This window comes from Cyprinodon variegatus, unplaced genomic scaffold (genome assembly GCF_000732505.1).
Source record: "Cyprinodon variegatus isolate N-32 unplaced genomic scaffold, C_variegatus-1.0 Scaffold387, whole genome shotgun sequence".
NCBI classification, from domain to species: domain Eukaryota; kingdom Metazoa; phylum Chordata; class Actinopteri; order Cyprinodontiformes; family Cyprinodontidae; genus Cyprinodon; species Cyprinodon variegatus.
In genome coordinates, this window is record NW_015150840.1 from 300,055 (window position 1) to 322,939 (window position 22,885).

At 39.1% G+C, this 22,885-nt stretch overlaps 2 protein-coding genes across 5 annotated transcripts in view; both read left to right on the forward strand.

Moving 5' to 3' along the window:
• Positions 1–9,901: 9,901 nt before the first annotated feature.
• On the forward strand, positions 9,902–14,538 carry sync (syncoilin, intermediate filament protein). The gene is made up of 6 exons (XM_015387196.1): positions 9,902–10,037; positions 11,726–13,281; positions 13,362–13,576; positions 13,826–14,033; positions 14,120–14,244; positions 14,314–14,538. Exons 2-6 carry the CDS (start codon positions 11,785–11,787, stop codon positions 14,360–14,362), a joined length of 2,094 nt encoding a protein of 697 aa, XP_015242682.1. The 5' UTR covers positions 9,902–10,037; positions 11,726–11,784; the 3' UTR covers positions 14,363–14,538.
• A 3,068-nt stretch (positions 14,539–17,606) lies between these two features.
• tert (telomerase reverse transcriptase) overlaps positions 17,607–22,885 on the forward strand; it is a 23,752-nt gene continuing 18,473 nt past the window's right edge. For 3 of the 4 annotated variants that reach the window (XM_015387194.1, XM_015387193.1, XM_015387192.1), the window contains exons 1-6: positions 17,607–17,864; positions 19,015–20,278; positions 21,143–21,332; positions 21,413–21,566; positions 21,661–21,828; positions 21,929–22,090. In XM_015387194.1, the coding sequence (XP_015242680.1) occupies positions 17,649–17,864; positions 19,015–20,278; positions 21,143–21,332; positions 21,413–21,566; positions 21,661–21,828; positions 21,929–22,090 (2,154 nt within the window). In that variant the 5' untranslated portion in view covers positions 17,607–17,648. The remainder of the gene's footprint in view (positions 17,865–19,014; positions 20,279–21,142; positions 21,333–21,412; positions 21,567–21,660; positions 21,829–21,928; positions 22,091–22,885) is intronic. The other variant, XM_015387195.1, reaches the window with a different exon arrangement.

Consider the following 22,885-nt stretch of genomic DNA (forward strand, 5'->3'; position numbering starts at 1 on the left):
GGAGACTGACACAAGAGCGCAAAAAAGAAATGCTTAAAAACTCAAATAGATCCAATAAACACCACAAAATAGGAATTAAACCAATAAAACTAGAAAACAAAGAGAAACATGGACCAAAGTTAAATGGAAAACTTAAACAGAACCAAAACCGTTACAATTTTGACTGATATAAGCTAATATTTTACAGTTCAACAAGCCAATACCAATATTTGTTTTTTCTAAACCTGCTTGTAAACTCTCCCTCCGGTCCTGCACAGTCATTACAAACAGCAGTTTGGCAATCTGTTTCAGTAACCTTAAAAAACATCCAAACCACCTGAAGATTTACTTTAGTGTACTTATGCATAATTTGTTTCTCACAAAACACTTAATGTATATCAATGAATTCTATTGGCATATTCACTGATTTATATAAATGTAAGGCTCAGAACAAAAGGACCCAGCTTTCAAGGCGAAGGGGCAGTTGGGTTTCACAAGATGTTTATTTAAGACAGAACTGTAGAGAACAGTGTTGGTGTCTAAGGCAGGAACCTCTGCAGGAAGACATGACAGGTTAGTGACCACGTCTTTTTGGTGGAGGATGTTATAGAACGTGTGAGTCCCTAACCTGGTCTTATATTTCAGTCTGTGCCCAAAGGACAAGGTTAGTTCCAGCTGGTTGGCTGCCAAAGAGACGCAGCTAGCCATTCACAGAGAGTCCGAGACGCTTGAGTCCTGGAGGTTGGAGGACAGGCAGGAGATCAGAACCGAACAGAGGAAGGACAGCAGCATAATCCAGAGGACGAAGCAAAAGCCGGTGTTGAGAACGTGCTCAGGAGTCAGGACCAGGAGATCAGAGATACAAAAAGGTTCCTAAGGGGAATCCAGGTCGGTGTCAGCAATCAGTTCCAGGTTCGGTTACCAGACAGAATCCAGCAGGAGCCTGAAGGTAGGTCAGGCAAACAGATCAGAACAGGGACAGGCAGGCTCAGAAGTTCAGAGGTAGAACAGGTCAGGATGAGGCAATCAGAACACACAGGTATTCTAGAGAAGTCACCAAAAGCTTGAATAATCTGGCACTAATGACTGGAAGCAGCCAGGTTAAATAGAGGCTGAAGCAGGTGGATCAGATGAGCGTTAATGAGAACTGGGCGGAGATAAGCAGGTGAATGAAATGAGTAATCAGGCAAGTTATCAGCGCCAAGATCATGACAAAAAAGTCTACATTTTTGCAATTTAACCTCAGCATAGAGGTGGCGCGTGAAAGCTTTGGATGTTTGTAAGAGAACATTAAGAAACACCATTAAAATAAAAAAAAATACAATTTTGTGAGCCAAAAGCCATTTGGATGTTAAGAATTTTTGCTCTTCCTGCTAATGGTTATGTGTGCAATGGTTATTTTTTTTACAGCATGGGCATAAAAAGAAAAATGGTCAGAGATAAGAAGAAAATGGGTCAAATGATAAACAATCCATTCCTGGAGGATCATGTCCAGCAATACATGAACTCTAAACACACAACCAGAGCAACACCGGAAAGGTTTAGGTAGAGGCGTGTTAGAACGGTCCAGTCAATGCCAAAAAATATGTTCAAGACTTAAAGACTGATTTCCACAGAAACCAATCAAATATGTATACATTTATGCCCAAATGTAGTTTAACATTATTAGAATTCAGAAAAACACCCACTCTTTGGCACCTACACTTGACACTTAACAATCTAAAACTGTTTAGAAGCATAAGAAAGGGAAATATTTATGGGGAATGTTTGAAAGTGACTTTGGATCCGGAGAGTATGTTTTAAACTTACCCCTTGAACTTTTTAAAATGTTTTCTTAAGAAAAAGCATTTTTCATTATTGGGCCTTTTCTTGTCAAAAAAGACAGTCATCTAGCTTAACATGTTTTTCTAAAAACCCAGCTAAAACTATTTTTGCAGCAGGAATTTCTGAGAGGGTGTGGTCGCCACGGGACTGTTTGGGGCAGGACAAAAACAACGCCACTGCTTTCCAACACTCCCACTCAAACTGCCCCGCTCTCTGTCTGCCTCAGTCTCTCCAATTTTCCCCTTTCTAACAATCTGTTTTCACTCTCTGCTGTGGGTCGCCCACTGATGTCACAATCAGGAAGCCTGAGGTGATCTTTGTCGTTTCTTTAAAATGAAAACTAGGGGCTGGAACTCACACACCATCTCATTAAGGGAGTTAAAAACAGAGCAGTGAAACCACGTTTAAATAAGAGTGTCGGTAAAGTCAAGGTCTGAGGTTTTTCAGAACTTTTTTGCCAACTTTTCGAATGTCATTGATCTCACTTTGTCAAAGACAGTAATGTTGTGCTTTATAAGTACTATTTACAGCACGTCATTAAGTATCTTATCGACAAAATTGCAATTTCTTCCAAGACTGGAAGCTGATGTGGACACGTCAGCTTGTACGCTAGATGATGAGTCACTAAACTAACAACTTCAAATCTAAGCTTTATATATTTAGATTTGAGGCGACTGAAGGGAGAATTTGTGGCGACAGCATGAGGGATTGGCTGCATAAGAAGGACAGCTAAAAAAAAGAATTAAATACAAGATCCAGATTATTCCATGTCTTGAAGAGTCAACTAAAAAAAAACTTTTTGAATTCAGTCTGGATATCTTCATTAGGAATATCTCCCCAGCACCTCCATTTCAATAGATTGCCAAAACTACTGGGATGCTTGCCTTTAAACGTGCTATTCCTTAAGTAAACACGTTTGTGGAGTTGGTCAACAACTAAGAGGTGTTTGTGCTTCAACTCTTTTGGTTTTTCCCAAGGGAGTGACATGGTGGTGGTTTTAGAACTTTCTTCCAGAGGTTAATTTCACAAAGCAGGTTTGAAAAACTCTGACTCAACTCTGAATTGATCTAGCCTAAGATTGAAAACTCTGAATTTTTTCAGTTTAACAACAGCTGAGTGAGTTAGTTTAATTAACTCTGAGTAGGTCGACCCAGAGTTAAGCACGCGCTTAAAGCCCTGATTCAATGAGTCACAATGACAATGAGCAAGAGGGGTTTTCCTAATTCACACATCACTGTGATTAAAGATTTTAATGAATAATTTGAAAAATAAATTGGAGAATGTTTTTAAAAGAAAGAAGGAGAGGAAGATGACATAGGAGAAGATTGGTGATGAGTTAAAGCATACATTTATATGAGCCCTAGTATGGCAGGCCATTTTTACATTCATTAAAAGTACAAGTTTGGTTTTCCATTTTGTCACTAAAAACATTTTTTCATTATAATTGGATTCTTCTCAGTCAAAATTACATTGCTACACCAAACTGTGATAACAGTTTTCCTGAATTACATTTTTGCCACCGTAAAATTACTTTCAGAATGTCAAAAAACAATATTAATTCGAGTAAGAATTCAGAATCAGAATCAGAAATACTTTAATAATCCCAGAGGGAAATTACTTTTGTTACACGCTCTAGTTACAGTTTTACATGATATATATACACATCCAAAAAAAAAATTATGGCTCATATACCTTGAAATGCTAACACATTTTAAGTGCCCATTTTGTATGCAGTAGTTTCTTGTGATTGGCTTATACAAGGGAGCTCTGTGATTGGTTGCAAACCATCTCTTGTTTAAAAAGATGCATTTGAGTATCGAGAGACGTCAGAAGGGTCTCAAAAATCCACACACAAACGCAGTGAAGTTTAAAGACCACTGGTTCATTGTAATTTAACTTATAATGTGTATAATGTTTTTGGACCAGCAATACTATGGCAAATGTGCTCTGCATGTGTGAATCTTCTATGCTTGTGTGAATCATGCCATGTGTGTGGATCTTGTACTGTATGTGTGTGAATTTTTTTGTGCTTGCATAATTCGTGCTGTGTGTGTCTTGTCCTATGCATGTATAAATCCCATATGTGTATTTGTATCTAGCTCGCCAATTTTTACATTTCTGAGTTTGTATTACAGTGATATGTATTTCCATTTCTTCAAAATAAAGCAAATGTTGAATGTTTTAATTTAGATATGAGGAATATCATTTTGTTTGAAATGTTCATTTGATCAGGAAAAATTGTATTTCACATATATAATATGTATTTCACAGAAATACATATTCAGACAAACTAATACATATATAAATGACCTATATAAATACATATACATACATATATAAATGACATTATTGAGGGGAAAATGTTTACTGGTTGAATGGCAGTGGATCAATGTAATCTCATGGAATAGAAGCAAAACTGGTAGCCGGTGAAGATGAAGTCTAAAACGTTGTTCTATCCGGTAGGACCTGTGCATCATCTCATGTGGTTCTTCTTCATTTTTATTCTGTCTTCCATCACATAGTAAATACTAAATATCTGTGCAGTTGTTTTTTTTTTTATAATTTTGTTATCACAACAATTAATGTGCTGCAACTATATCTAGTTTTTACAAATACTGTACCTGTTAAAGAACTTTGTGTAATGTTGTTAATGTGAGGAAGGATAAGGTCCTGGATGTATGTGAAGGATTGTGAGGTGAAACAGTAGTGCTTATAAACATAACTTTCTAAATAAAAATGACATTTATATGTGGTCTGAGAGCCCTCTACCTATAAGTATTTAATTCTCTGGGAATTGATACCACTCATTCTTTAATCAAAAGGACTTGCTATGTTTTTGTTTTTAACACATAATATGTCTAATGAATCTAGTGACTCATTTTCTTTTTGTTGTTCACATAAAAGTACGACTAACTCTCCTGACATATTAGCTTTAAGGAGGTCAGAGAAAGAGGATGCTAAGTTTATTCAGGAAAACCTGCACCCAACCAGGTTAGCTTTAGGGATAATGTTACTATGGTTACAGACACAGAGGTTGAATAAACTCTCTTTGTGAAACAGAAAATGCTTAGTTTCCCTGCATTTTCCCAGGTTTTGTAAACTCAGAGTTAATTTGATGAGTGTCTCTATATCTTATACAAACAGTGTACATTGCCATTGCAATGTTACCATAAATGTAGATAGCAGCTCTAAATTATACTGTAGCTGTAAAAAAGCTAATTATTTTGGTGGGTTACTATAGTATGCTATATCAGCCATTAGTATTCCTATTGCTGATTTTTCTGCAGTGTTGCTAAATATGCCAAGAAAAGTCCATCAAACTTCCTTGTACTCTGATTCTTGGTACCTCAAACATCTTAGACTTATAAAGGTTTGATTTATTGCCTGTCTCTCATGAGTGAACAAAGGTGATTTAATCTTATTCTTTCTTGTTATCAACTTTTTCATCAGCTGTCTTTTTGTGGGAAGTGGCTGTGATTGCGAAACACCAAAATTTTTTTATAATGAAGCAAGGAGATTGCCACAAAAGATTTGTGGGATAAACTAGGTCAGTGTCTTAACATCTTTGGATTAGGGGAAAACAGAAATGTTAGAAATTCCACTAAGTTTAAAATGAAATAGCCTTCTAAGCAGAATGGAAGCTTTTAAATGCAACAGCTGGAACAAACCGGCAAGTGAAAAATGCTCTGAAAGATGAGATGGCACACTTTGAGCAAATTAAGAAGTAATTCTGTTAGATCCCTACAGGCGACATGTCCAAACAAAGGGACCATAATAACAGAACAAAGACTGCTGTTGACAATTATGAAACAGAAACACCCATCTCTAAGTAAACACCAGATAAGCTCTCTGTCATTATGTTACTCTTGGCTGCAGAAAAGTATGGCCGTATGATTGATTATACCTCTCAACATCAATGAGGGTAGATGACATAAGGTGATTATTGGTTGATGGTAATGTCTTCTAAAGGGAATCATTTTAAGGTAAATGTGTGAAAACATTAACTAAGTAATTTTCTTCTATTGCTCCACTGATAGTAATATATATATCAACAAGTAATGTTAATTGCATTTTTACATCGTACAAAAATTTTAGTTTTATTATTGTGACTTCTTGTTTTATCCTGCAAGTTGTTTTCTAAGAGCATTACTAGCCTTTCTAATAGGAAAAAGAAACATATGTATAATTAGTATATTTCCAGCAAGTTCCAAATATTGGCAATATTGCTAACAAGAATGGTGTTTATAATGGAGTATTGATTTTGCTGAATGTTATATTATTTTGTATAAGTTATTGTTAAGCAGTCTGGTTATTGCCTCTTGCACAATGATGACTTGAGATGATCATAAGATGCCCTGCAACCCTACAAAGATGAACAGACATATACCTGTTTCCCACTGGCTGAAAAAACCTGTTCAAACCAGGGAACAATTGGCTTTTAGTGGCAGAGAGAACATCTCACTGATGTGTGTCTACAAGGGTCAAAAGACTCTGCAACCGCATTAAAATTCCCTTTGATCAGCATGCTGTGGGAAATTACGTGACATCATTAGCAAGGTACCGCTGTCAACACCACACGCCAGTCACTTGTGATCTAACAAGCTGAAACAAATCTGCTTACAGTTGATAAACATGTGGCATAAACATAGTTTGTCAAAAGCAAGTTTAGCAGAATCTTGTTCTATCCTTAAATCTAGTGTTGCGTCGATGCCATTTTTTGGCCCCAATGCCGATACCCGATACCTGGCTGTGCAGTATTGACCGATACCAATACCATCTGTTTGAAATTGATGTGTGTGTATATATATGAAGAACTGCATACTACTTGGACGTAAAATAATTGCCATCATGGCTTTGTCAAGCTGCTGCCTACCTTTGTCAAGCAGGAAAAAGACTAATAAAAAGTGAATCCAGCTTTATTGCCTACCTGGAATGGGTGACAATAACTGAATAAACTTTTGGCTCTCAAAATGGTATCGGTGCCCTATTTGTTGGTACTCGCCAATACCAATACCAACATTTGCTGGGTCGGGGCCCTGTCTGATACTGGTATCGCTATCGGTGCAACACTACTTAAATCATTCATTTGTTTCAAACTACCTGCTTTTGAGCTACATTTTGTCCAAACATCAGGCTAAAACATTGGATCCCAATTATTTCTGTGGGATTTCTTTCATTCCTTTATAATCTTTTTACAGGGGAAAATATGGTAAGAAATCGCTCTCTAGTAACAAAGGACCTTTGTGCTTTGAAGCAACCTTTGTGAGAAATGCTTTCAAGCATTCAAGAAAGATTCTGAGTAAAGCTAATAAAAAAGGATGCTAACTAAAATATTTGTTGTGCTAGTTACCAGGAATGAAAATGAATATTTTTGCAGAAACAATTAGTCTTATAAAATGATTGTGCTGGAAAGATGTAATTTAGATAAAACATAAAAGCAAAAGTCCTCCACCCATTTGAACAGTCCACCCATTAGAGTTTAAGCAACAAACTATTTTTGGAAAAGCATTATTGCGATATCTGAAAAGAAACCTGATTGATATCAATGTGTCTTAAGAAAAATGCTGTGTGTTGCTCTGGGGGTCCAAAATCAAAAAATGTATCTCTTGTAAGCTCTGATTTCAGTCACTGATACAAAGTATTATGACCTCCATAGGTGGTCCTCCGTAGAAAGACAGAGTCTGAGCCAATAAACTGCCATCTGCACAATGTAGAAAAGCTTTGAAATTCTAAAATGGTCAGCTTTTATGTTTCCCATCTTTGTAAAAACACAAACAAAACGACTACATCAATGTGGTGTTTGTGGGATTGCAGAAGGCTGGGAGGAGAAGAGCAGCAGAAGGTGGTGGAGGAGGACACACTGACAGGATGTTCAGGAGAGTTTGGACAATACTGTACATTGGAGCAGAAAGTACCAGAGCAGTCCAAAAGAAAGTCCAGCATATGGCGTATGTCAGTGGGACACTAAGTCCTGAACCGCAGCACCCCCTTATACCCAAGGTTTTCCCTTTCATTGGAACACACACCCACATTCACTCCTTAAATTCTCAGAACAAGAAATGAAGGAGTCAAAATGAAACTAAGAACTTTGACTGTTACAATTACATGACAGAGAGACTCCAAAAATCCCTGAATCCCAGTAGCTCTGTGGGTGTGTATCATTACACCGCTGACGCATTGGCCATTTTGTCACATAAATTACAGTCTTACTAAATCACCAAGGTGATTCGGGCAAAAGAGTTGAATCACCATTACATCTTGTCTTGGGCCCACAATTACCAGGATATTTTCATAAAAGCATTGAGCATTCATTTGAAAAACATAAGTGCAATTTATTTACAGGCTATTGACTGCAGATAAAGCTTATCTATTAGGAAAGACTAAGTGAATCATTACTGGAGTGAGGTGAGTCTCTGCCTATTTGTGGAAAGCAAATACTTACCTTTCAGTGTTGGAATTTGCTTTACAGTAAAGAGTTTGGTAAATGTTAGAGGTAGTGCATGTTTTTGAAGATTACAAATTCATCCATTTTATTCGTGCAGCATTTATGTGGCTAACATTTATGCTGCTATGCCATCTAGTGGTCTTTGAATGCATAACCTAAATCCTTTAATCAACAGTCTGAGCCACAAATTCAACTTTAGTTTTTTTTTAAAACATGTTATACTGTGATTCATTTCAGTACTCAGTAACTGCATGTATTACAGTATCAATGTGTTTTAGATGCAATCTTCCTGTTCCTGTGGTACTACTGAGGCGTTAATGGAGGCCAGAAGCCTTTGGCTCCTGTGATGTGCTCTAAACTTTCCTGGTTGATGGTTGTATTGACATTGGACTTAAATACACAGCGGATAAAGATTAGCAGATAAAAAGCTTACCAAATCTTACTGAATAAGGAATGACACTGGACTTCAGAAAACTTTTGTGAATCTCTCTCACTCCAGACTCCAGGACCTTGATTTTTCTTTTTTTTTTATAGAATGCAAGATTAGATTTATCTAAAAAATTTCTTGCATGACAACCATCCTTTATAGTGCGTGTCTAATGTTGTTTTCCTTCCATTCGACTTTCCATCCATATGCTTAAATATTGGCTGTTAACAGCCATCTTTTTTTGCAATGGTCGTTTGAGGACAGTAGTTTGTCCCATCATCTTGTATTCATTTCTGCAGTTGTACATTTTTTTTCAAAGTTTAATTTTCCAATATTTTGTACATCATTTTAATGAACTAAATAACATTTAAAAAAGGAATTCCTTTTATTGTCCCACAATGGGGAAATTCATTTTCTGCATTTTAACCCATCCAACTGGGGAGTAACAGGCTGCTATTGTGTGGCGCCCGGTGAGCAGTGAGGGGTTAAGGGTCTTGCTCAGGGACCAGGAGTGCAAGCTTGTAGGGATTAAACCGGGTACTTGCAACCTTCTCAGAGCACAAGTGCACTGCTCTGACCCACTAGGCCAGCACTCCCCAAATACTGGATTTCAGCTCTTTCTTAAAATGACCTAATTACTGTGTGTAACAAACATCCCTGTTTTTAAATTCAGTTACTAAAATAAAGTCTCGATTCAGTAATAGTCCAATTGATTTAGATCTACCTGTACATCCATATTCTCTTACACAGATTACCATCATGATCTTGTCCCCCTCTGCATCATCTCAACGGATAATTTTCCACACAGCTTCTCCTCTGGTGAATTATTAAGGTCAGAAGTTTAGCTGGAAACCGATCCTCCCATGAGAAGTACTGTTGTCAAAAAAGTGCAGGCAGCTATTTAAAGACTCCTCGATAATGACGAGGTATGACTGGAATCTTGGACTAATGTTCTTTTATTAGAAATCCACCCCGGTTTCTCAGATGTATCCACCTACACAGCCACCAAACCACAAACAAAATACCTAACCTGATCATTCTTTACAGCCGTCAGGTTAAAATAGCCTGCTGCTGGTTCTCTTTCTCCAAATCCAGTGTTTATTAATAAGCCTAAACAGATCTGAGGTAGTCATGGTCACACATAGCAGCGCAGTGAGTGTGAGGGAGGAAGGAGGTCAGCTCAGCTGTCTTTTTTAACCCTCCCCTCCACTAAGAGTTCATCTGCACCCCTTCTCCTGCTCAGTCTCCAAAAGCTCAGCTTGCTTTTGTCATCTTAACCACAACTTATTCAAACTCCTTCCATATATTCAACATCACTCGGGACTCAACCCACTGAAAGATAATCTTCGATATATGCTGACTGTAAGTACAGATGTATTGCATTTAATATTTGATGGTTTCTGTTTCTTATTTTAACCAAATTAGAATTTTTTGATGCTATGATACGTTTCTAAAACTGCCAAGACTTCTATTAAAAAAATAAAAATAAAAGTTAATTTCTAACAACTTTGTAAACAGTGAATGCTGGTCTTTTATCTCCCAAAAAGTTGAAATATTTCGATTTATGTTTGCTTCAGATGTAGGTCAACAGTCATTTTGGTGACCAATGTTTTCATAAGCTCAGGAGACACAGCTTAAACGCAAGCCAGAAGCAGCTGGAAAACATCATCATGTCAACGCTGCAACACTAACTTTAGTCTAAATCACATTACTGATCAGATTTAACCAACAATCTCTTTAAGATGATAAAATAAAAAACCCAAGTAAAGTTTATATACCCATCCATAAATAACCATGATCTTGATGATGCCACTTGCTAAAGCTTGAGAGCTTCAAAACCATCTGTCTGGGTTTATGTCGTTGGAGCTATGGTGTTTATATGTGAATTCATGAACTGGCCAGCTGAGGCGTGTCCAGACATTCCCAAAATCTTTGAGTGCCTGGACATCTGCCCCTGAAGGGACAGCTGTCCCTGGCATGCCATTTGTCAAACTGGTTTTCTGCATGGATCCACAAGTCCCAGTGGCATCCCAGTTTACAGTGCCTCGCCATAATATTAACCTAGCACTTCCATTGATATGTCTTCACTGTCAGTCGTGCATATGGCTGGCACGCCATTGGAGAGATCTTGGAAGGTTTGAAAGTTTGGCTCATTAGGAAGTAATAAACATTTCCATTGCGCCCAACCAATCTAAAACATGGATCAATGATAAATCAGGTGAGCAATAGTGATTACTCTATAAATATAAAAACAAAAGTCTAAAAGCCCTCTCTAAAAACTGAGATGTCTTCCATCCATCTTTGTGTTATGTCAACAAGCAATAAGGCAGTAAGGGGTTTAAAGTCAATTTCTCCCTGTTGCATTTATGAGTCACCAAGTGATGCAATCCCTTCAGAGTTAGACATAAAAAATGTAGTTGACCTTTTTTGTATCAGTATTTACGTTTCCTCCTTGTGGTTTTATATCACCTCTCCTGTAGAGCTCATGGTGGTTTCATTAATGAAATCTCATTTCTGCACAGGACACTGCAGGGACGTCTTTGTGGTTTAACAGAGCTTTCCTTGGTTTCATTGTACAGTAAACTGTCTCAGCAGTACATTCTCCTTCAAGTAAAACCTGCAAACTGGTCCACCATTGACTATTTTTTCAAAACGGTTTTGCACCCTTTCTTGCCATAAAAACACAGAAAAAAATTGTTCCAAAACTGCCTTTTCTTTGATAATGCTATAAGACTCGACAGAATGATTCAGAACAGCCAAGTGCCCAAACATCTGCTCATACAGACGAATGCTCACTTTCTGATTGTGAGTTAGTGTCTTTCCCCATTAGTGCCTGACCCTTTGGAGTCAAATAGTTTTAGAGGGATATTTTGGCCAAGATGGCTCACAAAATACCATCATGATGTGACATACTATCTGGTAAGATAAAATCCTAGGGTCTCTTGAAGACCAGATGACATTCTGGCAGGACAAATCTTAGAACTAACAAATTACTGTATGTTGGCTTTCACTGTGTGGTTAAAACATGTCTCTTCCTTTTTTTTTTAAAGAATGCTGCAGATCTAAGGGAGTTACCAACACCAGAACTGGGTACATCCTATCCTAGCCAATGGAGGACCAAGAGGAAGACATCTCCACCACCGGTGTAGGGCCACTTTTCATCAGAGAAGAAAAAGCGGACACAGATAGAACCATTGTGGAACAGAGTGATGGCAACCAAAACCCCACAGCGCAAAGCTTCACTGGAAAACCACTTAATCAAACAGCTCTGTCAGAGCCATACCTTCAGGAGATGGATGTCTTACTGAAAAGCTGTGAGAAGCTTACAGGTATTCCTTTTAGATCACGCCACATTGAGGGTTACTCTGAAACGAGTCTGAGTAAGTCCGGTTGCATAAAAGGCAAAGAGAAGGCCAGAACAGAAACCCATGAAGAAGCATGTATGTCTACCCAAGCTAGTCGTTCCTCTTGCTACATCGACACACAAATGGATGCGACTGAAACAGAAGATGAACTAGCAGAAAGCCAAAACCTTGGCACAGTCATCCACAAGCCTGGGAGTTCTTGCCACTCAGATATGCCGCTTTCCTCGGCAGGCAGCGAGCTGAGCGCCAGCATGTTGGAGTATGAGGACCAGCTGTTGAGGATGTTGGCCATGCTGGAAAGCTGCATGGAAGAGACTGGCATGGACTTTGAGTCACAAGAACAGACTACGGATGCATGTCATGAATATATGCACATCAAAAATACTCCTTATCATTACACGGACAAAGCATTGACTCAGGATGCACTCGAGAGCCCAGCAATGCCACCCATGCATAATGGTTCTAATGTGGAAGGAGATAAAGCTTCAGAAGATGGTGGGATTGAAGAAGCAATGGACTCAGCAGGAAAAGAAAACTCACAAAATAATATGGTTGATTATTTAAAACAGCGACCAGAAGGTCATCTTGTAGTAGGACATGATGTCCAGAACCCTGACCTTATGATTTCAGAGCTGGAAAAGGCAGAGGATCAATCACATAAAGAACCAATGACATGTGAGGGAATAAACATAGGGCATATACCTAATGAAGCACCAGAAAATATGGCAGACACTGCAGGGATACGCACAGATGACGTTAGTTTAGCAGCTGAAGGGAAACCTGTATCAAAAGCAGACCTTGAGTCAGACATGACCAAACTAAGTTCTCAGATGGACGACTGCATAGAGGAGGTGCAGCGGTTAGAGAAAAGGAGAAAAGAGCTTCTGCTGGAGGTGCTGCAGCTGAGAGGACCGAAGCTCAAGGACGATGTGGAAAGGGGAGGCAAGGATGAAGAGGAGATGGAGGAGTGGGTAGACACCACAGCCTTGGAGCTGATCACAGTTCTTAAGAAGGAAGAAGAGGCGAGGCGAGAGGAGAGAAAGAAGGAGATTCACAGCCTGAGGGAGGAGAGGGCAGATGAAGAGAGGAAAACATGGAAGGTGAACTTGGAGAGACAAGGACTACAAGATGAGCTTAGAAGGCTGAGGAGGAGGCTGTTTGCAGCAGTAAGGGACTGTGCCCAGAGTCAAGCCACCCTAAATAATCAGCGCTGTGATTTTGAGTTACTGAGGACAGAAGAGGTAAGACTCCAACTAGGAGCTGTAGCATCATCACTTTTTTAAGGAATCAAGTTTCTGAAATGTTTTCTTTTACATTTCAGGAGAAGCTAAACTCTCTGGTTCTGCAGCTGGCAGATGAGAGCTGCCAACTCAGATCAGCACATCAGGAACAGCTATTGGAGCTAAATGCAAAGCTTCACCACCAAACCCCCGGAGAGACAGCCAACGCCCAGGAGGAGCTGACCGAGTGTAGGAAGAATTCCTGCGGGGATGTTCAGCAATATGTGCAGGGTGGATTAAAAGCACTGGAGGACAGGTACTGTCTCTTTAATAAAACAGTGTGTGCATGTAATACCACATGCAAAATATATTTTTTGCCATGGGGAAACTTGAAATTAGGATATTTTGAGTGCATTTCAAGTGTGGGTTTCAAGGACAGTGAATGTCCATCCTAATAATAGTGTCCAACCAAATGCTGCATCCACACAGCCGGGTACGATTTATACTGTGTATATTGATAACATACTGATAATATAGGGGTGATATATATATATATATTTCCCAGGTATGAACCCATTTTGGTTGCACTGCTGAAAAGGAAAGAGGCAACGGCCGATGCACTGACGAAATCCAAAAATCAGTCCCATGAGCTGAAGGTCCAGCTGAAACCTCTGAAGGACGAGATTCAGAAACTGGAACTGGAGAGGACTTGTTTAGAGGAGAGACTTAAACTGACCCACATACAGAGGCAGGAAGATGCAAGTCGCTACAAGGTTAGCAAACAGTGCTTTCTGAGTGTGAATGGTAAATATTAAAGGCATTGCTCTTCTAGTTAGACTAACGATCTACTCTGTTTTAGGAAGCTATACATTTTCTGGAGGAGAGCATCCGTGAGCTGAGAACAGAGTTAGAGGTTCAGAAGAGAAAAACCAAGGATATGGAAGAAATGAGAGAAAGCCTCACCAAGCAACTTCTGCTTTACAGGTAGTTTAAGATGTTTCGGCCAGTTTTACATTAATAATGTAACGATTTACGACTTTTGGTTTTCTTTAGGATTGCCTCTGAGGACCACAACAGCTGTGATCAGCAAGATAAGACATGATCACGCCTTTCTTCTCAGTTGAAAAACAGCCTTGTTATGAATATGTGTTTTGATTTTTTTTTTTTATTATCTACAGAAAACAGTCAGCTCCAAAGATTTCAAAAATGCACTTTACCCGATTTGTTTGTCTGTAACGTAGGCTGCACGATGTAGAAAGGTTTCTGTTGCAAATAAAGGTCTGGTTTTTCTTACAGTGATGAGTGCGACTGGTGACTTAATGTCTGTCTCTAAAGAACAGAGCCTGTTTCTTCTACTTATAAGGCAAATGTTTCTGAAGAAGTAAACAATGCTGTACAATTTAATCAAGTGAGTGAGCTCAGGAAACAGAAGAGCACCGATATGTCACAACACACACTCATCTCACAGAAGCAGTAACGAATCTTAAGCCCTTCAATGTTAAAAGAAAGACTGTTTAACCATACTTTCTGGCTTAGTAAGATATTAGTGAGTATGAAACACTATGTACATGGAAATCTTAAAATTGTAAGAAGTAGGCTTGCAGGGAGCTTGAGAAAAATTTATAAAATGTAGACTCAATACTAAACATTAAAAATGGAAAATTGAGTGTTACAGAAACTGATTTTATGGTAGAATTTCCACAAAGAACATACGTTTTCTTAGTACTTTGAAGGAGGAACAAAGCAGGATCGAGTTTACCGACAGAAATTAGGTTATAAAACTCTTAAAAGCATTATATAAACGGTTTTAATATAATTTCTGAATTCTGTAATAAAAAGTAATTACCGCATTAATTAATAATTGAAAGGATGCATTTGAAAGCCCCCATCATGCATTAAAAGCTGATGCACTACCTAATTTCTTTACATTTTAATACAGCCAGAGTAGTAAATTACAGTTAAAAATGTGTCAAAATCAGAGGAGGCATTTCACAATAAGTGTATGAATGAGAGAGAAAAAAATTAACTGAGAAATTCAAAGAGAGTGAAAGTATTGAAGGTGTGGTGTACAAAAAGGAACTAAAAATGTGGGAATAAAGGAAGGAAAGCAAGGAAAGGTAGGTCATGGGAAAGTTGTGACATTATGAAAGCTCGAAAATCATAATAAGGGTAGATAGATAGCCATGGTTTACAAAGTAGAGAGGATTTCTGATACAATTAATAGGGAACAGAAGGCTCCATGTGCACATGTGTCACAATCTAACAGCTTGGAGCTTTTTCTTAACAGATTTGGAAATCTTTTATCTGGGATACTTTTAAAACATTTGAAGAAAAATAATAACAACTGGAGTTTTATTTTTTGTAAAATATATACAAAAATGTAATCTCTGTTGAGAAATAAATTAAGATAACCCCACATATTTCCACTTAAAGTTATAGTGGATGATGTTCTTATTCTGGGTGGATCATCAAAATAAGTTCTCCTAATTGTGAATCATTCTGGTGATATGTTTACATAAGGCAGTCCTACGTGCTCATCCCCATTTTCATTTACCGATGATAAGACTGACATAGTTGAAAAAATTGCAAATCTTCTTTCGAAAGTAAATTTTGAAACAGAGCTTGCACAAGGAGAAATGGGCATGTGCACGCTCTCGCACACGTGTAATAGGTGTTTCCTCTCTGGAACATCAGGGCTGTGCATTTTATTTTTAAAGTGGACAGGGCGGATCTTTTCAAAAATGTGCAAAAATTCTCCACTTCAACTTTAATTTTTACACATATACGCAGACATTTAAGCACATACATAGACACAAAAACATATTTTTGGCACCAATGGGATCCCATTATGTTTCTTAGTTGAAATGTATTTAACACTTGGCATTATAATATCAAAAAAGCTTCATATGATTAATTATGGTCTCCATGTTTTGTATCATGTAAACCTGATAGATTAAAGCTGCATGCAGACGGTCTGCAGCTTAAAGAGGATTAGGAAATGCTTGTCATGACCTGCAGGGATGTGAAACATAATGCTGAGACAGAGGAGGGTGATTTGTTGCACAGTGTCTTAGGAAAGCAGCTAGAAGATGATCTACAAAACTAAACCATATATCTTACATCTGTTAGACTAAACTTTGTTATACCTCAGTTCCTTCTCTCTGTTTGTCTATCCATCAAATCATGACCGGAGGTGTTTCCACAGAGGCTTAGGCTGGACATGCCAGAACCAATGTGAATGAAGGAATGGCTTAAAGTGAACAGTTCCTTGAAGCTATACAGGATCAATCTACACTGTAAATACAGGAAATGAATGTGTATTTTCCTAATAAACAACAGATTTTCCTAAATCTCTTGCTAAAGAATAAATACATATATTTACACATTAATGCTTGTGGCAGATACAGCAGTGAGAGATATGATTATAAATATTTGTGTTATAGTTGTATAAAACATATAAAATGAGTTGCTGTGCTTTGCAACATGCATACATGCTATTAGAATATCGTATAATTCTTAACACGACTAAGAACAATTAAATACAATTAACCATTTATTTGTTTTCAGAGAAAAAAGAAAAGTAGTTCAATATTCAGTGAGTTAAAGTTGATTGAAATTTATTCTGATCCTGCTCAACAAATTACACTAAGCGGAGTTTAGACCCGACTAGACCCCACATCGTGGTCTAGTCAGGAACACACATGTTTATTATAAGGGCTGTCCTCTCTATACTTAACTTTAGATAGGTATTATCAAAACTGAGATATCTGGAATTCTGATTTAACTAGTCATAAAATAAGAAGATGATATCTGTAATTATATTCGTACTAGCAGAAAGATATTTTAGATGTCAATAATTGTATTTCTAGACATCTGTAAAGTTATATTCATTTTTTATATCCGAAATAATAATTATGACTAGCAGACTATTATGGAGATATGAAATTAGAATCCATCCAAGTCAGAATTCATTTTAGAGAGGAAAAATGTTATTTTAGATATCTAGAAAGTAAAAGCCCAATACACATGATTGGGAAACGTGACGTCATTTGTACTAGTAAGAATTACATTTCAGATAACTAAATTGTTTAGGAGGAATGTTACTTTAGATATCTGAAATGTTCATTTTGACTAGGACTAAATGCATTTGAGACGTCTGGAAGATATATTTAGTCAAGCTAATAAATGTCAAAATAGCCTGCCATACCCACGCGGTACACCGGAGCTATGACAACCGTTCAACTATGGGGCTTTCTGATTGGACGCGCACATCACAGCTGAACTCTCATTGGCTAAGGAAGAGGCGGGCGGGTGAACCGTATACCTCAATGCAGGAAGGAGTTTGTTTTCAGCCCAACATGTAGCTCGTGTCCAGCAGGTTTTTAAGTATGTCTACGGCTGATATGTCCGCCGTGTTGAACATCCTCCAGTCTCTTTATCGGCACATACAGACGCTGCAGGAGTTTGCCGACAGCATCGTTTTCAAAGAGGGTAAGACGGCGGTACTAACTGAGCAGTCAGACTCGAACCGCTTTAAAACGTTTGTCAGAGGAGTGTTTGTCTGCTTCGATAAGGAGCTACAGCAAGTCCCGAGCTGCAGCCAGGTAAGAAGAACTCAGCTGCTCTGGAAAAATGACACAAACACCTCATCCTAAGTGGATTGTAAACATTATGCGCTGAATCAGCAAGTCATTTTCCATTTAATATTCATACCCTTTGTATTTTGTCCCAAATGTATTTAATTGATCAATGGGTAATTTAATAGCTATGGGGACTGTGCACTTTGTTGCACTAGATTAAAGAAAAAATAAGAGTTAATTTTTTATTTTTATTTCAGTTTAATATGGGGGGAAAAAATCAGAATTCTGACTTTAATCTCAGAACTCTGACTTTTTTCTCACAATTCTGACTTTAATTTGAGAATTCTGGTCTTAATCGGATAATTCTGGCCTTAATCTGAGAATTTTGGCCTTAATCTCAGAATTCTGACTTTAATCTCAGAACTTTGACTTTAATCTCAGAACTCTGACTTTAATCTCAGAACTCTGACTTTAATCTCAGAATTCTGACTCTAATCTCAGAATTCTGACTTTAATCTCAGAACTCTGACTTTAATCTCAGAACTCTGACTTTAATCTCAGAATTCTGACTTTTTTCTCAGAATTCTGACCTTAATCACAAAATTCTGGCTTTAATTTCAGAATTCTGGCCTTAATATCAGAATTCTGACCTATTTCTCCGAATTCTGACTTTTTTCCGAATTCTGACCATAATATTAGAATTCAGACTTTTTTTTCTCAGGATTCTGACTTTTTTCTCAGAATTCTGACTTTTTTCAGAATTCTGACCTTAATATCAGAATTCTGACTTTTTTTTCCTCAGAATTCTTACTTTAATCTGTGAATTCTGGCTTTAATCTTAGAATTCTGACTAAAGAAGACATGGCTATGGCTTCATGCTAACATGTTTGTTAGCTGTCAGAATTAAGTCAGAATTCTGAGATTAAAGTCAGAATTTGCAGAAAAAAAAAATCAGAATTCTGACTCATAATATACTGAAATAGAATTTTAAAATCTGTGTGTTTAGTTTGGTTTGAATGTGACACACAAACACAGGTTAGTACAAAAAGTTCACCTCAAAAGTATCCACACCACTTCAAGTTTTCCATATGTTTCCCCAGTGGTCACAATGATCTAATAAATCTTTTTGTAAAGGTTTGTTTTTTAATTGGATCTCATTTTCTATTTCTGCTAGATTTGCACTCTACCAGAAGTCCTGGCTTTTGTCCTCAACACCATGAAGAGGAAAAGAAGAAAAAACGTCCTTGCACACGGCTACAATCTGCTGGCCCTGCCGCAGGAGGATCGGGATGCTGATCACTTTAAATTCCAAGGAGACTTGACTCAAAGTGCCGCCTATGTCCACGGCAGTGACCTGTGGAAGAAAGTCACGTTGCGCCTAGGCACAGACATCATGCGGTACCTTCTGGAGAGCTGCTCCTTATTCGTTTCGGTGCCTCCTTCGTGTGTTTTCCAGGTGTGTGGCCTCCCGGTGTATGACAGGGTGTCCTCCAGCCCTTCCTCTGGTGGGTTTCGTCTTCTGCTTGGATTTAGGCGGCGTAGTTTCTCTCAATTTGGAAGAAATCAAAGGTCACTGAGCTTCAGAGGGAAACAAAAAGTTGAAAAACTGCCTGACGACAAGATGAGAAGGAGAAGAGTGGAAAAAGTGAATAAGAGGAAAAGAAAGAGGGGACCAGAGCAGACGGAGGAGGAGAATTTGTTGGGAAAGAGGAGACGGTTAGCGAGCAAAGAAAATGATCAGGACATGTCCGTAGAACCAGCAGTGTCTAGGAATAACGTGGAAAGTGGAAGGACTGGTTTCAAACAGCCAGTTGGGATACAAACAGCCGGGCCTTCCTCAGAGGGTAGTCCCAGTTGGAGATCAGGGGTTTATCCCCCTTTACCGCCCTCTCAATGCTACATCCGAACGCTTGGATTCATGTACGGCAACAGAGGCCTGCACAGCTTCCTTCTCAACAGGAAGAAAAAGAGCGCCGACGGATCCAGAGGGTTACAAGGCAAAGACTTGGTACGAATTATCTTCTTTGAGGGGTTTATGTATTTAAACGGTGTAGAGAAGAAGCCAAAGAAGCTTCCTCGGAGGTTCTTCAGCACGGTTCCCCTCTTTACTCGGCTTTTACGGCAACACAGGAAATGCCCCTACAGCAAGATTCTACAGAGGTTCTGCCCATTGCTCCAAGAGTGCAACTCTGCTGCTGCAGAGTTAAACTCCCTTTTACAGAGACACTGCGGACCCCACCGGGTCTACCTGTTTGTCAGGGAATGCCTCTCCGCTGTGATTCCTCAAGAGCTGTGGGGCTCCGACCACAACCGGGTTCATTTCTTGGCCAGAGCCAAAGCCTTCCTGCATAGCGGCAAGTTTGAGAGACTGTCGCTGGCTGAGCTGATGTGGAACATGAAGGTGAATGACTGCGACTGGCTGAAGATCAGTAAAACCGGTAAGTCAGGCCTGCCTTCAGGGTGTTCATTCAGTTTGTGACAATTTCCAGATTTCTCTCTGCCCAGATAGGTGACAAAAATAATCTCTAAAGTGCGCATTGGTACCAAAAGAAGAAGCTCAAACGTTAGCCTTTGTCAATTTTAGAATGCTGGCTTAAAAAGGCAGCTCGGAGTTGAATTTGGTGACCCTCTTGGCTTTTACTTAAAAGAAATGGGTAACAAACGAGGAGGGGAATATTCAGCAACTTTTTCTGGGTCTGGATTTAAATCTAGGGCGTCGTGTCGGGAAAGAAGGCCTCCGATTATGAGTCTTGTGCTCTATCTCACTGTCGCCCCCAGCCTTACAGGTGGCAAAGTCAAACCTTTTTTTTTTGAAGGGAGGGTGGTGCCTTTTTTTACGGCAGCAAGGCCTCAGACACCCCGTCCCCTCGTCTTGGATGGGCTGTACCAAAACTGAGATTTCGCCTTACTGGATTGCCACTCTAGGCTGGGTAAAAAATAAAGAAATGTTGAATCTTGAAACATGCTGTTTTTGGAAAAGTCTCTTACCTTTTAGAAATATCAGAAATATTTCAGTTTGATTTAGGATTCTGTAGCATTGAAAGAACAACAATAAAGTCTATAATTGTAGCAATGATGGCCCAACTTTTTGCTAATATGTGATACTAAAGTTTGAAGAAAGTTTATTCTAAAAACCCTGTTTTACAGCGAATGATTTGTCGTTGATCTTTAAATGATTGGCCGCTCATTGCAGGAAGACATTTTGAATTTGGATCACAGTCCCTTGGCGCCGTGTCGGTCATTAAATTCTGACTGTTCTGTTTTGTGTTTCTGATGTCCTGATCGGATCTTTTTTCATGCAGGCCGGGTCCCACCCAGTGAGCTGGCGTATCGGACGCAGATCCTGGGTCAGTTTCTGACCTGGCTCTTGGATGGCTTTGTTGTGGGCCTGGTTCGGGCGTGTTTTTACGCCACAGACGGTGTGGGGCAGAAGAACGCCGTTAGGTTCTACCGACAGGAAGTCTGGGCTAAACTCCAGGACTTGGCTTTCAAGTACACACTGAGACAGACAGTCCCCTAAAGACATCCAAGAGTGGATATATATATAACTAGCAGCTTTTTCTTTTCTACAGAGGTCACCTCGCCAAAGGCCAGATGGAGGAGTTATCGGCGACTCAGGTGGCGTCTCTCCCTAAAGGCACCGTCATCTCCAGACTTCGCTTCATCCCTAAGACAGACGGCATGAGGCCCATCACACGAGTTATAGGAACAGATCCTAAAACAAGGGTATGCAGAGACTGCTGGAGGCTTTTCCTTTTACAACTGGGAAGGAATGATTTTTACTTGTTTTAAATTTTTGTAACTACCATTCCTCCTCCAGATGTTCCAGGCACGGGTGCGGGACCTGCTGTACATGCTGAGGGCCTGCGTGCGCTCCACTCCGTCCCTCCTTGGCTCCACAGTGTGGGGGATGACGGATATTCACAAGGTGCTGAGCTCCTTGGCACCAGCCCAGAAAGAAAAACCTCAACCACTTTACTTCGTGAAAGTGAGTCAAAACATCTGATTGCGGCGTTTTCTGCTAGAGCTTCATTCATTTATAGCACCAGGGAAGATTATTTTCTTCTTTTTATTTCCGTCTCTTACAGGTGGATGTGAGTGGAGCCTATGAGAGCCTGCCACATGACAAACTCCTGGAGGTGATTGGACAGACCCTGTCCCCCTTCCAGGAGGAGCTTTTCACCATCCGCCGCTACGCAAAGATCTGGGCCGATTCCCACGAAGGCCTGAAAAGGGCCTTTGTTAGACAGGTGCAGCTTTACACACATGTGCTCATGTAACGTAGGATCCAGAAGCTTTGGATTAGTTTGATATTATTTATTTAGGTATGGAAAGGAATCTGGATACCTTTAATGTAAGCTGAAGTTAAGTTCAAATTCCCAAAAAATACTCAACCAGATTTCCACTAATGGGGGAAAAAACGTCTGGCTGAAAAGTAGTAAAAAATATTTAGATTTCAGCCAGATTATTTATTTTGTTCTCAGCTTTCCATAAAGCATTTTTATCAATAGCATGTGTCGGAAAACTAGCTAGAGAAAATCCAAAGATGTTTTTAAGTTACTTGTGGTCCTGGAGTGACGTCCTGGACAGCTGTGAAGGTTCAAGAATTGATTAGAATCGGTTCTAAGCTTTCAATTTTCCCAGAATCATTCCATTTGTTTTATTTTTGACTCAAATGTTCTATTTCCAGCCTGCAGACTAGAAATATAAGCGGTCTAATGTCAGTGAATAGAAATACACAGGAGTGTGTGTGTGCAGCCGTATGCGTATGCTGCAGCTTTCAGAAGTTTAATTAATTAGAGACAGAACCAAACAGCTACCTGCAACACTTTAGATAGGATTTTTTAATGCAAAAGACAACACACAGCTGATATAATTAAATGCCACCAGTGTAAGAATAAAAGCCTCATCTTTGACCCACTGCAACAGTGTTGTACAAAGTTAGGTTCCCTAAGGAAATGTGTTCCTCTTTTGAAATCATTGCTCCCCTTCTGCACGGTGAGGGGAGCTTTTTTTTTTTTTCAACTTTCTTCATCTTTACATCT

What these genes read in the sequence shown, in the direction of transcription:
- sync (XM_015387196.1), top strand. Translation starts at nt 11,785, where the DNA reads ATGGAGGACCAAGAGGAAGACATCTCCACCACCGGTGTAGGGCCACTT. An exon ending in AAGATGCAAGTCGCTACAAG is followed by an intron (nt 14,034 to 14,119) that starts GTTAGCAAACAG and finishes ACTCTGTTTTAG; the next exon opens with GAAGCTATACATTTTCTGGA. An exon ending in AAGCAACTTCTGCTTTACAG is followed by an intron (nt 14,245 to 14,313) that starts GTAGTTTAAGAT and finishes GGTTTTCTTTAG; the next exon opens with GATTGCCTCTGAGGACCACA.